This window comes from Oncorhynchus gorbuscha, linkage group LG14 (genome assembly GCF_021184085.1).
Source record: "Oncorhynchus gorbuscha isolate QuinsamMale2020 ecotype Even-year linkage group LG14, OgorEven_v1.0, whole genome shotgun sequence".
In the NCBI taxonomy this organism is placed as follows: Eukaryota; Metazoa; Chordata; class Actinopteri; order Salmoniformes; family Salmonidae; genus Oncorhynchus; species Oncorhynchus gorbuscha.
This window is the reverse complement of record NC_060186.1, coordinates 8758559-8774511: the sequence shown is the minus strand read 5'-3', so window position 1 is coordinate 8774511 and position 15953 is coordinate 8758559. Positions and strand designations below refer to the sequence as shown.

General features: G+C 42.2%; 1 protein-coding gene across 3 annotated transcripts; it reads right to left on the bottom strand.

Annotated features, from left to right (window-relative positions):
* Window positions 1–410: 410 nt before the first annotated feature.
* LOC123994380 (protein FAM3C-like) lies at window positions 411–15850 on the bottom strand. 3 transcript variants are annotated; one of them, XM_046296899.1, is made up of 10 exons: window positions 15720–15850; window positions 11130–11186; window positions 8129–8188; window positions 7177–7200; window positions 6617–6740; window positions 5031–5089; window positions 4527–4577; window positions 4327–4411; window positions 3715–3841; window positions 411–2645 (listed from the first exon to the last, which is right to left on the bottom strand). In XM_046296899.1, the coding sequence occupies exons 2-10, from the start codon at window positions 11140–11142 to the stop codon at window positions 2556–2558; spliced, it is 633 nt and encodes a 210-aa protein (XP_046152855.1). In that variant the 5' UTR covers window positions 11143–11186; window positions 15720–15850; the 3' UTR covers window positions 411–2555. The 3 variants fall into 3 exon arrangements, with proteins under 3 accessions (XP_046152855.1, XP_046152854.1, XP_046152856.1); XM_046296898.1 differs by having other exon boundaries at window positions 8129–8233; window positions 15720–15847; XM_046296900.1 differs by lacking the exon at window positions 8129–8188 and having other exon boundaries at window positions 15720–15848.
* Window positions 15851–15953: the final 103 nt, after the last annotated feature.

The following is a 15953-nucleotide window of genomic DNA, read 5'->3' as shown; positions in this document are numbered from 1 at the left end:
CATTTCCATCTGCAACATTGAGTATGATGCAACCTCCTGAAGACAAGCCAGATTGATGCAATGACTACACCGACCAAAAATATAAAAACGCAACATGTATCAATTTCAAAGATTTAACTGAGTTAAAGTTCATAAGGAATTCAGTCAATTGAAATAAATTCATTAGGCCCTACTCTATGGATTTCACATGACTGGGCAGGGGTCGGGTGGGCCCAGGCACAGCCAATGAAAACGAGTTTCTCCTCCCAAAAGGGCATTACCAGACAGAAATATGCCTCAGCACCCCCTCATACGACCCCACAGGTGAAGAAGCCGGATGTACTCCTTCTTTCCTCCCTAAAATCAAGTCAACTTTATCTGCCAACATAAAGGATTTAAGATGTTCAAGGCATTGAGAGAAATGTCACATGTACAATGAAGACAGGTTGAGCTTTATTAATCATACTCATGAATGGTAAGTTGTTTGAAATGTTTCACGACACAGATGTGACTCATTTTGTTGCAATGTCTTACAATAATCAGAATTGTTCCCCATTTAACTCCCTTGCAACAACATGTATGACTAACAAATCAGTAGTTTACTAGAGATGCAGAAATAGGAAATATTACATAGACTGTCTATGGATTTGTAAGTCAGACAAGGCACATTGGTGGGATGAATTCCATTAAGAGCAGGAAGGACACACTTGTTGTTGGAATGGCAACGATGGGGTATCGATTTGGGCTTTTCACTTCACTCAAGGTCCTCAAATGAAACCAAAAAACAGAACACTGATCTTTTTTTTAAAGGCAATGTAGAGGATGTCATTCATTGTGTTAAATATCTTGCCAATGTCAAGACAAAAGGAGAAATCCTTCATTACAATGACTCCATAGACAAGTGGATGGGGGAACAGGTTTCAGAATAGCCTCCACAATCACATTGTGTTAGGTTACATGTACTGCCCTAAAAGCAAACAGAAACAGGATTGTATTCCTGCCATTTGACCAAAAACAGAGTTATCCTTTGAACCAACTAGGGGACCGAGGTGAGATGTTTAACGCAACAAGAGTTTTACATTACACTCTGAAACGTGTGCTACTTTCAGCACCAGGTGCTACCGTAGTTAAAACACATGACATAACTGCATATGCAATAATGTCCCAATGGATTCAATTTCACACACAGAACAGGAATTAATCAACTGAATCAATCCATGGGTCCCCGAGTGGTGCAGCGGTCTAAGGTACTGAATCTCAGCGCTTGAGGAGTCACTAGATACAGTCTGGAATGGAACCAGGGTATCACAACTGGTCCTGATTGGGAGTCCCATGGGGCGTCACACGATTGGCCCAGCGTCATCGGGGTTTGGCCGGTGTAGGCCTTCATTGTAAATAAGAATTTGTGCTTAATTGACTTAATTCTTTAAATAAAACGTCAAATGTATTATTTGTTATATGTAGCTTACTCCATTCCAAGTGTGACAAAGTGACAGCTGGGTTGAATTGTAGCTAATATGACCACAGCTAATGAACAGTGGTATTGGTACTGAGACCGCTCACTGAAGAAGATCCAGGGGGGACATGATGCAATGTTGCAAAAGCCAACAGTAACTCAGCTAAAAGCTATGAGCTTCAGCCTAGGCAGTTCTTGCATTATATGATAAGAACAAAAAAGTCAGTCGCAATGAGGTAATCAAAGCTTTAGTGGAAGATATGTGATGCAGAGTTAGTCTCTAAAGTAAACCAGAGATACTGGGGAAAGTAAGATCTAGCCACAAAATCAGAACCTAGTCATCTTTGTACTGTATCAATCTATTTCTTGAATGGTTTTTCCAAGGCTGTCAAGGTGCCAATAAATTCCCAAGTGATTTGTTTATCAAATCAGCAAAACCAGCTAAATATTTCCCTAAAATATCTATAGATTTTTACTGAAACACTTAGGTACATGACCCACATCCAAAACCAATGATTCTCATTCTATCCAAGGAAGATGCACACAAGTCAAAATCCCCACTAACGTGATTTAGCTACACGCTTCCTCATTCATTCCACTCCCAAACCACACAAAAACTAACAATTTAAAAGACCAATCACTAAAGATAAAAAGCTATAATATAAATTCACTCTTAAGTAACAAGAATCTTAAGCCATATAGCTTTCCAAGATGTTATATTACAATATCAATGTTCAAAAGTTTGATACTTTTTTTGTATTTCTATTTACAAATTTCACAGTGATCTTGGTACATTCTGCTGAATAACCAATAACAGGAATTTCTGCCATACCATTCCTCTTTCTATATATAGACAATACCTTGACACAAACAAACAAGGATGCTTCCTGACGTCAAACACCGATTGCTGCAAACATTGACAGCTGCAACGCAGAGGGACAGTCTCTAAAATACCAAGGCTGCGTTGGTGTTAGCATTGGGTGGAGGGAGGTTCAACCATTGTTAGAGCCATCATAGGAAAGTGTGCAAGTACACTATTTTAAGAGAAGAATGGGAGACGCAACCAAAGGCGTGAAGGGGTCGGCTATGAAGGTAACGGTCGAGGGATCAAATGAAAAGATCACTCCTGTCTTTGGGGTATGCAGCCTTCCATCTCCAGCACCTCGGGCCAGCCCTCGTACTTGTTGGTTTCGGCATGGTTCTTTATGTGCTGTAGAGGCAGAGAGAAGTTTTGGATTAGACCCAATGGTAGCATCCCAAATGGCAGCCTATTCCCTATATAGTGCAAGTGTTTTGTGCACTACAAGGGAATAGGACACCATTTGGGAAGCACATTGCATGGCCCCTCTTGTCTGATAAGGCTGTGTGTGTACCGGCACAGCGATCACAAACAATGTCCCAAGAAGACATGAGGGAGGATGGAAAGTCAATATTGAAGGAGTGCCTGTTCACTCTGGGACAACATGTTAAAGGGTCAGATGGAAATGGAAAAAGACAGCATTCTCAAAATTGTCTTGTGAAACTCATAATGAAATCAATAGTTCAGGACTGTAAAGAACGAAAACTAAATAATGGAAAGGCTGTGTTTTACATATCTTATAGAGCAAGTTTTTAGTTTACAAAAACAAACGTCACGTTCGAGTGCATTCTCACGTCAAAGTGCCCTGTTGCAGGACAGTTATCCGCTGATGTCGGGACCTTGACAAACGGACCATGAACACCAGACTGAAGGCTATAGCTATGCTCAACAAGTAGATTCTTGTTCTGGCTTCATCTAGCTCCATTTGGGATATTCAACTTGCCTCTCGGTAATCAATCCTCCAATGACATCTGCGACGTTGTAGACCAGGGGTGTTCAACTCTTACTCTACAAGTCCGAAGTCTGCTGGTTCTGTTCTACCTGATAATTCAATTGCACACACACGGTGTCTCGAGTCCAAATCAGTCCCTGATTAGAGGGGAACAATGAAAAAATGCAGTGGGATTGGTTTGGCGGTCCAGAGTTGAGTCTGAGGGTTGTCTGAGGGTTGTCTGAGGGTTGTATGAAATGCATCTGGATGTCACACAACTCTTTATGACAGGGCTAGAAAATGAGTCTGTATCATGATAAATGGTATTTCTATAGACAAAGTTCCATCAGCTGTGCTCCACTGAAGCCTTGATATTTCAACGGGGAGAGGTGAAAAAGTCCCATGTGAACAGACCAGAAAGAAAAAATGTGAACAAACCAGGTTAAGGAGGATGAAGATTTTTTTTAAAGGGGGGGGGGTTGAAGTTACCTGCTCAAATGGACTCTTGGTCTTGATCCCTTTGCCTCCCACAAAGATCCAGTTGTCCCTGAAGCCTAATGTGCTGATGCTGGAACTGCCAAGTTCACCAATCATCTTCCTGGACTCGTCGTTCAGCCTGTGGACCGCAAAGCAGGGTCGTATTCATTTGTGCACACCATATTGAAATGTTTCACAACAAAAATAAAGTTTATTGGACAAGTTCAGGTAGTCCCTCACCATTTCTGTCCGTTTGCTAGTGAATACACAGCTAGAAAGTCATTGAGAGTCTGTAGACTTAAATATCTCTACCTACCACTCTTTCCTTTACTTGAACCTTTGCTATTAGTCACCATTGTTATACATCAGTAATTGGTGACTCCTTTAATATCAGCAGTTAGGGAGAAATTCATTTACATTTCCCCGCAGTCAGTTAACGGGTTTATTTATGTGATAGTCATTTGTTAATTCTATAAGGGTTCAATTCAGTCCCTGGAGGAACGAAACAGATTGATCAAGACACTTAACTGAAGTATTTGCCTAAGCTTAAAATTATAATCTAAGAGTTCACGGAGAAGTTAAATGCTGAATGTGCATCTTTTTTTCAGTTCGTAAAACACCTACTTGGAGGCCGAGTCATCAAACGTGGCCATCATCACTACTGTTCCTTCTTCAATAGTCTTCAGGAATGTGATGAGCGTGTTGACATCTGCACACACAACAAATACACAGGTACAAGACTGGTTTGCCTGGTCCGCCTGCCTAGTCAAGAGGCACTCCATGACACGGAAACACAGGAAATCTAAGTGAAACTAAGGCCTCACCTCCCGCCCACATGTCAAAGTAGTCTGTCTTGATGAGGTCCCCTGTCTTTCCTGTGGAGAACAAACAACTTGTTCATGACAAGCTAATGTACGATCACAGGCTAACTCCTATCATGAATAGTGCATTCAGGGTAGTACATTAGTCCATGCCCCAACAAATTGAGGCTTTTCTGAGGGAAAAAGGGGGTGCAACTCAATATTAGGACGGTGTTCTTAATGTTTTGTACAACAGCGGTATGGACAGGTTAGTATTGAAGTAGTTAACCCAGGGCCATGTTGTATGCAGGCTTTTGTTCCAGCCCAGCACTAACAGCCATCTAGGCACTCTACACATCCTCGAAGGACTCGAGCTGCCAATCGCTGAACAAAGTAAATGTTTCACACACCAGATGTCATTTTCAATTGTCATATTACTCACAGATGTAGTCATGTAAAACAACCGATTTGACGACAAGGAGAAGTACTGTTTGTCTATGGCATGTAGCAGTGACAAGGCTAGTTTACCGTTAACCAGGGCGATGTTAATTCCTCTGCCCACGTTGTTCTTGACTCCACTCATCAATCTGAAAGGACAAATTAAGCATTATGTGACAGTGAGCCTGCATGTATTTTATTGGGTACTTTGTGGTTAGGTTTGTCCCATCCTTGTCTTTGTTCCCGGTCGTGTTCTTCAACACTGTACTGAGACTTGTCACACCCTGGTCGTATAGCGTCGACACAAAAATATAATACTTATTCCTAACCAGACTTGATTCCTGAGGAATTGGATTTCAATAACACTGATGCAGAATGCCACAAGAGTCAACAGTTAATTAAATAGAGGGTTAACAGTCAACAGGTTGCTTCAGGCATGTTTAAATTGAATCTCCATCTCAGTTACAAGATAGTTCATACCGGTCTACACGAGTCTGTCTAGGAATCTATAAAATAAGAATAGAAATGCATCCTGTAAAACAGACATGGATAATTATTTTGTAGAATATCCTACTGTGTCAGCTTTGCACTCTAGATTTCTACCTGGCAAAATATGTTTAGCTTTTAGTCATTTAGCAGAGTGAGACAACTACATAAGTCATTGTAAGTGCTGTAAATTCTTTCAAAATAGAAAGTAGTTATCAGCAAAGTCAGTGCAAGTAGGAAAAGTCAAGTGCAAGGTTATTGTGTGTGTGTGTGTGTGTGTGTGTGGGGGTGTGGGGGGGGGGATAAAACGTCTTAGTTAAAATACTTGTTTTTAATTAGGCCCCTGTGTATCGGCTGAGAGGGATGTGGGCCTTTGTTTGTACTGTCATTATAGGCTGAGAGGGATGTGGGCCTTTGTTTGTACTGTCATTATAGGCTGAGAGGGATGTGGGCCTTTGTTTGTACTGTCATTATAGGCTGAGAGAGATGTGGGCCTTTGTTTGTACTGTCATTATAGGCTGAGAGAGATGTGGGCCTTTGTTTGTACTGTCATTATAGGCTGAGAGAGATGTGGGCCTTTGTTTGTACTGTCATTATAGGCTGAGAGGGATGTGGACCTTTGTTTGTACTGTCATTATAGGCTGAGAGGGATGTGGGCCTTTGTTTGTACTGTCATTATAGGCTGAGAGGGATGTGGGCCTTTGTTTGTACTGTCATTATAGGCTGAGAGGGATGTGGGCCTTTGTTTGTACTGTCATTATAGGCTGAGAGGGATGTGGGCCTTTGTTTGTACTGTCATTATAGGCTGAGAGGGATGTGGGCCTTTGTTTGTACTGTCATTATAGGCTGAGAGGGATGTGGGCCTTTGTTTGTACTGTCATTATAGGCTGAGAGGGATGTGGGCCTTTGTTTGTACTGTCATTATAGGCTGAGAGGGATGTGGGCCTTTGTTTGTACTGTCATTATAGGCTGAGAGGGATGTGGGTCTTTGGTTGTACTGTCAATATAGGGTTGAGGGATGTGGGTCTTTGGTTGTACTGTTATTATGAGTTGAGAGGGATGTGGGTCTTTGGTTGTACTGTTATTATAGGTTGAGAGGGATGTGGGTCTTTGGTTGTACTGTTATTATAGGTTGAGAGGGATGTGGGTCTATGGTTGTACTGTTATTATTGGTCCATCATGTCTCTTACATGTTGTCCTCCAGGCAGATTTTGGGACCGACAACACTGGCTGCTCCGCTGGCCATCTTAAAGGAGAAGTGTCCCTCGGGACATGGCTTGGAGAGACCACACTTGTAGCGTTCCAGTCTGGTAGCTGTGTATGGAATTCCAAACAGAGAATACAATACCAACACACTTTAGCACCCCCCCCTCAAAAACACACAATATCAGCGAACACGTAAATATCTAGGCCCTGCAAACACAGTATACTATTACACATAGCTTGAATCTCTCTCACGCACAATATTCCTCACACACCTACAGAACAAACCAGACTATTTACATAGAACTCAACAGCTAAAGAACCAAAACATTAACAATAAAGGCCTGGTGGTAAGTACACAATACACACAGATTAACTACTTAGCTAACACTTAAGCATACATGGTAAGGTGTTTCCATGGTTTGTTAAGAGAAGATCAGCTCTGATTTTCATATACCACAGGGAGGAAAGAAAAGAAGAAATGTAACCTGATTGAGGAAATCAGGTTAAAGTGATGCAGCAGGAGAAGTTATTGAAGTATACTTACGGCCTTCCTCTACAGGCATAGACCCTGTTGTGGAGGGACAGAAACAGACAAGTTAGACTCCAGTTCCAGATGTCTTTGTGACATTAGCCCGTGAGCTCATGAGTTCCTTATTTAAGAAAGTTAAAGCATTGAGCTTTTCACTAAATCTGGCTTTAGCCTGGCTAAACACATAGCAAGCTGGCCAGGCCTTTTAGCATCACACATCTCCATGTGAAATCAGGTTTAGCTTTTTTTTAAATTCTTTTTTGCAAACATGCCCGAGCAAATACTCTCCTACTTGCCGGTACAACCTAAAACATTATCCCAGTTTGATATCCTGCTTGTGTACTCATTCAGATATCAGATAAAAGCACATGGCTAGCTAGTTGGCTAAAGCAGGTTCTACCACTTCACAATAGCCTGGAATCACTGGTTATTACTAATAAACTAAATATTTTCAGGGGGTGGATTCTTGTTGTTTGGTTTAGCGTTTGAACAGTCGCAGAGATTATATTTGGTTACAAATACAAAATAGGCTACTTTGATGAATAACCTGTAGATCAGAACAAGGAACCGAGCGACAACACTGGCCCCACGGCTGCGGAAGGAATGATACCGAGTGTCTCAATTTCCAGATAGCACAAAAGTACGTCCGAATGCCAGAAAATATCACAAGGAGCCACCCCTTTTGTGACGAAAAACAACATTGCGCTACACACCTTCCGTCTCCGTAGTGTGTGAATTTAGTTTCAGCCAGAGACTAAGGGGTGTCGCATGCAGACACGACAAAGGTTTTTCTGAAGGCCTAAATTTAGAATCCCTGGTGAAGATTATTAATACCATCTATTGAGAGATCTATTCAAAATAATAGCCTTTGAAACTAAGTGATTCCTCCTTGGAATTCCATGCAAGATCAGGCAATAGATTGATATGCACAGTTACAAAACTGGAAAACACCTGTAACCAAACTCACCAAACACATTCCCCAGATTGAAGTCCATGTTAATTTCCAGCAGCTGGAAGGCAAGGAAAACTGCCAAGAAAAAGACAGAAACCAATGCAGCCAACTTCAAGATGCCTGAAGGAAATAAGATACATAGACCAAAGAAAGAGAATGAAGAGATCAATAGACAGTGGGAGAGAGGAGAGAGGGGAACTGGAACACTATTTCAACACCATGTCTAATGTGTGTGTGTCATAAGGTCTCTGATGCTAACAGAGAAATTAAATGTGCTTGGTGACCTGAACATTGACTGGTTATCTAGTTGTCCTCTCGGGAGGAAGCTTCTTACTGTGACTAAAGCCTGTAACATGACCCAGGTTATCAGTCAACCAACGAGAGTGTAAACCAATAGTGTTGGGATCTGAGACATCCACTTGTATTGGTCAGATCTTCACCACTGCTGCAGAGCTTTGCTCCAAAGCAATATCAGTTCCCATTGGCTAGTGACCATAACATTGTGGCAATGACAAGAAAAGCCAGAAGTAACAAAGGCAGGGTCTAAAGCTATTTATAACAGATCTTACAAAATGTTCTCAGGACTCTTAAAACCATTTGTTGGCCTGATGTGTATGAGGAGAAACCAAATGCAGCACTTGAAAGTATTTGTAAAATTATTCTTGCCAATTGTTGACAAGCATGTACCTGTTAAGAAACTGAGAACTGTTAGAGCCCCCTGGGTCAATGAACTGAAACATGGTATGGTTCAAAGAAATTAAGAAAGTGACAAACAATTCAGGCTGCTCAGCTGATTGGTTGACATACCGTCAACTGAGACATTGACTCAATTATTATTATTTTTTTAAAGAAAAAATAATATTACTAAAACAAGAAATGACATTTAAACTATGGGAAAATACTTTGGATCACCTTAAGTTATATCATGGACAGAAAACCCAATTCAATCTACATCGTTCATTGATGTTGATGGGCCATTTTAGCAAAAAACCTTTTGATATAGCAAAATAATTTCAATGACTATTTCACCAGTAAAGAATACAAACAGTCTGTTAAAACATTGAACCAACATATGTGCATTGAAGATCTAATAATGAAAGAGCAGGAATTCCGTTTTGAATTTGGTCAAGTTAGTGTGGAATAGGTGGAAAAACAGTTAGCATCCATCAATGATAAGCCACCAAGTATAGTATAGTATGCCCCTTTAAGAGCACAGCAGCAGTCAGGAGGGAGATAATAACGTTGGCTCTTCCGGCTCTGTATGGAGTCTCTCGGTCAGCGTGGTAGTTTTGACAGTGTGTTTCACTCCTGGCAGAAGTGTTGTTTATTTTCAGCGTGATTCGTTTGTAAAGTGTTGAAGTTGATCGCCGGTGTTCAAATCAAATCAACTCGATTAGATCGCCGGTGTAAACGCTCTTGGTCGTGTTTGGAATCTTTGGGGCCCGCTCCTTTCACTGATCGAATGGATTAGTAGCAACAGTGTTGCGAAGCTTTGACAAACAAACCATCAGGTGTATCAGACTGACAGACAGTGCAACTGCAAGCCTGAAGTCAACAGCTAAACCCCCCTCTCTCACTCATTTTCCCTCTATCGCTCCAGCAAACATACTTTCCCCACTGCGCTTCCCTTTGATGTTCAGTGTCGCTGGACTATTATTGCCCTGCCGGATGTATTTGGGTTGACATTTTAGTTCATTTATTATTTCACCTTTATTTAACCAGGTCAGCTAGTTGAGAACAAGGTAAGCTAGTTGTTCTCATTTACAACTGTGACCTGGCCAAGATAAAGCAAAGCAGTGCAACAAACAACAGAGTTACACATGGAATAAACAAGCGTACAGTCAATAACACAATACAAAAAAAATAAAGTCTATATACAGTGTGTGCAAATGGCATGAGGTAGGCAGGCAATAAATAGGCCATAGTAGCGAAGTAATTACAATTTAACAAATTAACACCAGTGATAAATGAGCAGATGATGATGTGCAAGTAGAAATACTGGTGTGCAAAAGAGCAGAAAAGTAAATAAAAACAATATGGGGATGAGGTAAGTAGATTGGGTGGGCTATTTACAGATGGACTATGTACAGCTGCAGCGATCGGTCAGCTGCTCAGATACAGTGGGGCAAAAAAGTTAAAAGTTAGTGAGGGAAATAAGTCTCCAGCTTCAGCGATTTTTGCAATTTGTACCTGCTGGAGCGCGTGCTATGGGTGGGTGTTGTTATTGTGACCAGTGAGCTGAGATGAGGCGTAGCTTTATCTAGCATAGACTTATAGATGACCTGGAGCAAGTGGGTCTGGCGACGAATATGTATCGAGGGCCAGCCGACTAGCGCATACAGGGCGCAGTGGTGGGTAGTATATGGGGCTTTGGTAACAAAACGGATGGCACTGATAAACTACATCCAGTTTGCTGAGTAGAGTATTGGAAGCTATTTTTAAATGACATCGCCGAAGTCGAGGATCAGTAGGATGGTCAGTTTTACGAGGGTAAGTTTGGCAGCATGAGTGAAGGATGCTTTGTTGCGAAATAGAAAGCCGATTCTAGAAAGAAGGGCCAGATGTATACAGAATGGTAAGGTTAAAGTGAGGTTGCGTGACGGTTTATTGTTTATTATTGCTTGAACTGTATTGATTTTGCGGGGTACCTAACATTTAGCAGAGAATATTTTTGGACATTTCAAAGCCTTTGTCTAGGAACATCCCCCCCCAAAACGCATTTATACATCCCCCCGGAAGTAATATAGAATATTGCAAGTTCTCTAAGGTTTATGACAGGGTTCTTTGACCCCAGGGAGAGTAGTTGCTACCCCATTAGCTACTGCTACATGGGCAGTAGCTAATGGGGTTCCTATAAACAAGTAGGCTATAGGCATAGCTATGTTGTCCTGTGATTAAGAATATGGTTTGTGGACAGAATAGCCAAGATAAACAATTGTCACACACTCACCCATGTAAATGTGATGAAAGTTATGCTAATTCTCAAAAAAAAGGTACCTATTATAGCAAAACCCACCTCCAGCTCTCATGTTGGTCCCAAGAATCTGCAGTGAGTACAACACAATGTATGCCCCTGAAAGACAAAGCAACATGTCAATATTCTCCAGTGTGGAGAGACATACAGAGGGAGAGACAGTGGGTCGACAGTGAGGTTGACTAGCTAGTTAACTTTGGCTGGTTGGGTATGATCATGTCACACTACGACTTGGACATTAGCCTTTCCTCCTGGGTTTAAAACATGACTCACTTTGGCATCTAACTGAGAACAAGGAAGAGCAGTAGTTCATAATGGGATGGCTAAATAAATATTGCCAGAAATACATCCACAAGCTAGAGGGCTATCGTACGAAGAGGCAATTTTGGTCAACCACTCATACGAATGTGTCTCACCTTTCAGCCAGGTAAAAGTCTTCAGAAAGAAACATGCTCCAGGGAAGGCTAAACTCCCTAATAACTCCACTAACACCTGAATGAAATGACTGAGCCACGAGTTGAGGACCAATGCTAAGATAGCATCATCTTCCCGTTCATTTGAGGAAGACGAATAAAAATATTTTATTACATAAAATGTTTTTTGGTGTTAATAGTAATGATAATGTATTTTAAACTTCACACAATGTAACACTTGTATGACTTAATCAAAATAAATAATAGTAGTGGGGAAAAAAAGCATGCTTGTGAATTAATCAGCACACCAAAGACGGCATTAACGATGAGTAACAAAATAAAGACGCCACTTCTAAAAGCCTATTTAACACCACAGCCTGCTGAATGTGCAAGAACTTTTCTTTCATTTTGATTTCGGCAGAAATTAAAATGTTACACTGTGAAGCTAAATGAAACTAAGGATCCTGGGACTGAACCCCTCCTTCTGCAACTGGATCCTGGAGTTCCTGACAGGCCGCCCCCCCAAGTGGTGAGGGTAGGCAACAACACATCCCCCACGCTGATCCTCAACACTGGGGCCCTTAGGGGCGAGTGCTTAGTGCCCTCCTGTACTCCCTGTTCAACCACGACTGCATAGCCACACACACACACACACACACACACACACACACACACACACACACACACACACACACACACACACACACACACACACACACACACACACACACACACACACGACTCCAACGCCATCATTAAGTTTGTTGATGACACGATGATGGTATGCCTGATCACCCACGACGATGAGAAAGCATTTAGGGAGGTCAGAGACCAGTTGAGAGAAACGTGGGAAACTGAAGTGTTTAATATACAGCGTGATTCATTTATGTCCGTGCCTGTGAAATATAAAGCAGGGCTTTTCGAGAAAGAGCTAATTGGAGGAGTTTGTTTTTGAGCAATTTTAAGAGGCTTGTTCTGACAATGTCAATGGGTAGAGAATTAGGACATTCAGAAGCATCTTTGAGAGGACTTGATACCTGGCATTGGTGAAAATATGTAACCATTGTCTAAAGTGTCATAATGTTGGGTCCAACACAGCAAAAGTAATAAACAATAAGCAATGTTGAGTGACTGGTGGAAGCTGATTAACACACTATGCAGGCGTGTTTAAGGTCAGGAGAGCAGACAATGTGAGAAATCCCAGGCTCTGAGGTACCGTGTGAATTCCATCTTCTTTTTGACTCTGTGCTAATAGCAGCATGCGTGGTGGGGTTATATACAACCTGTCATGTATTCATCTATACTGAGGCTTTTGCATTGGGAGGGGAATGAGAGGTAATGACAGTGAGATGAAGCAGAGATAAGACCTACTTAAGTGATTACTGTCACGATCACCCTTCTCTGCTCCCACCTGTCCTGACATCGCCTCTCAAAGTCTTAGTGTCTGTGTGCTGTGCATTGAGAATCTGATGCTTGGATCAAGGTTGTATTCCGTGGATTAGCAACCGTCAGCCTGTTTCATTTCCAGTCACACATCACACCCCACAGGGCTTTGGGCTGGAGATTACTGCAAGGGAATGTTGTCACCCACTTGTCTGGCATGTGGAACATTTTGTTCCTCCCTTATCTGACACAGTTGAAGTTGTCTCTCTACAAGTGTTAGACAGATTCTACTGCAGGTCAATGACCACAGAAAACCTTCATACATTAATGATTCTTCAACCGCAACTCCCACAACCCACTGAGGAAGCTAGACAAGTTGCAAGTATGTGTCCTGGATTTTACCTGGCGGTAACAAAATGAGTCAAGCTACAGAACAAAAGATGGGGTTCAGAGACTGCTTGACCCTGCTGAAAAACTGCCAAGTAATGTGAACAGGGCGGTATGGTTCTAGGTATTCCCTTTTTACTATAGCACATTTCCCCTAGACCTATTCCTATGTGTTATACATCTATTCTATCTGACCTGTGGACAAGTTCTCAATCAAATGTCAGCAAGACAAAGAAGCTGATCATGGAGTACAGGAAACGGAGGGCCAAGCACATCACCATTCATATCAACAGGGCTGTAGTGGAGCAGGTTGAGAGTTTCAAGTTCCTCTGTCTCCACTCTACTAAGGATCTATCATGGTCCACATTGTCCGCATTGTGAAGAGGGCACAATGCCTCTTTAGGAGGCTGAATATATTTGGCATGGGTCCTCAGATCCTCAAAAAGTCATACAGCTGCACCGTTGAGAGCATCTTGACTGGTTGCATCACCGCTTGGTATGGCAACTGCTTGGCATCCGACCCGCAAGGCGCTACAGAGGGTAGTGGGTAGTATATCCTTCCTGTTTGGCCCTGTCCGGGGGTGTCCTCGGATGGGGCCACAGTGTCTCCTAACCCCTCCTGTCTCAGCCTCCAGTATTTATGCTGCAGTAGTTTGTGTCGGGGGGCTAGGGTCAGTTTGTTATATCTGGAGTACTTCCCCTGTCCTATTCGGTGTCCTGTGTGAATCTAAGTGTGTGTTCTCTAATTCTCTCCTTTCTTTCTCTCTCTCGGAGGACCTGAGCCCTAGGACCATGCCCCAGGACTACCTGACATGATGACTCCTTGCTGTCCCCAGTCCACCTGGCCATGCTGCTGCTCCAGTTTCAACTGACCTGAGCCCTAGGACCATGTCCCAGGACTACCTGACATGATGAATCCTTGCTGTCCCCAGTCCACCTGGCCATGCTGCTGCTCCAGTTTCAACTGTTCTTCCTTACTATTATTCGACCATGCTGGTAATTTATGAACATTTGAACATCTTGGCCATGTTCTGTTATAATCTCCACCCGGCACAGCCAGAAGAGGACTGGCCACCCCACATAGCCTGGTTCCTCTCTAGGTTTCTTCCTAGGTTTTGGCCTTTCTAGGGAGTTTTTCCTAGCCACCGTGCTTCTACACCTGCATTGCTTGCTGTTTGGGGTTTTAGGCTGGGTTTCTGTACAGCACTTTGAGATATCATGTGATGTACGAAGGGCTATATAAATAACATTTGATTTGATTTAGTGTGTAACCAGTACATCAATGGGGCCAAGCTTCCTGCCATCCAGTCCTCTATACCAGGCGGTGTCAGAGGAAGGCCATAAACATTTTCAAAGACTCCAGCCACCCAAGTCATAGACTGTTCTCTCAGCTACCGCATTGCAAGCAGTACCGATGCACCAAATCTGGAACCAACAGGATCCTGAACAGTTTATAACCCCAAGCCACAGCTAAGTAGTTAACCAAATAGCTACCTGGACAATCTGAATTTACCCTTTTTACTAATCACATACCCTGCTGCTATTGTTTATTTTATAACTAGTCAGATGTACATATCTACCTCAGTTATTGTTACTAGTTGTGTATTTATTATTACTTTTCTGTTATTTCTCATTTCTTTCTCTCTGCATTGTTGGGAAGGGCCGTAAGCATTTCACTGTTAGTCTCTCAGGGTACATGTCAAACTCATTCCATTAAGGTCGCTAATTAGCAAAGAACTCCCCTCACCTGGTCGTCTATGCCTTAATTGAAAGGAAACACCCACAGACATATTCAGGGCAGCTGAATGAAAACGTCCTAGTTTGTACAATTAGTTAGCCAGCAGATCCGACTATATTGCTTAGCTGCACTAGGGTTGGAGCCGGCACGAGATATGGTTCAGAAAACATACCTCAAAACAGGGATGGGAAATGCCTTGTCGTCATACCAAGAAGATTGAATGACTGCTATGTTGTCCTCATGTGAGTTAGCAGGACAGCAGCCATTTTGGAACAATTCGGATTGAGGTTGTTAGCTACGCTTTCCAAACCTTCTCCAGTCTTAATCTACACCGGACGTTATACATTTCAGCTTTAATCTACATAGGAAGCCTGTCCGACCCTGGTACAGTTTAAACAATCGGGTCAGATCTGATCTACACAATTCGTTTTGTTAGTGTTTGGCTAACAGTAGTCAGCTAACTGTGCAAACTGGACAACTTCTGAATAAAGTATCGTCCCAAATAAGTAACGTTAAGGTATGGTTAGATTTAGCCATAACTAGCTAGTTACAGCGATTCACAATTTAGTTCGATTCCGTTAACAGTAGCTAGCTAGCCAACTCTAGTCAAAATAGTTAGATAAACCTGATTGCCCCAGCAGCAAGTCGATTTAATTGGCAAGAGCTAAAATTTTAAAAAGCCAACGTTAGCAAGATAGCTGGCAACTTTACCTGAGAAACGCCACGGTTAAAAGCCTTGCCCATACGATGACAGACTCTTCTTCCCTGTTTCAGAAAATCGCTATTTACTCTTGTGGTACTTCAATAATCTACTAAACATAAAGGACGACCATACATTATTCTTCACCGCCACCTACTGTACTGGAGTGTGAGGCCATTCTATTCATCTTTAAATCATAGCGGTCAAACAAACGTTCAAGGTGCATACTGCTACGTACTGTCCTG

Coding starts and splice junctions, on each gene's coding strand:
- LOC123994380 (XM_046296898.1), bottom strand. Junction 7,201..8,128: donor CAATCTGGGGAATGTGTTTG/GTGAGTTTGGTT, acceptor CCTCCACAACAG/GGTCTATGCCTGTAGAGGAA. Junction 5,090..6,616: donor ATCTGCCTGGAGGACAACAT/GTAAGAGACATG, acceptor TTGTCCTTTCAG/ATTGATGAGTGGAGTCAAGA.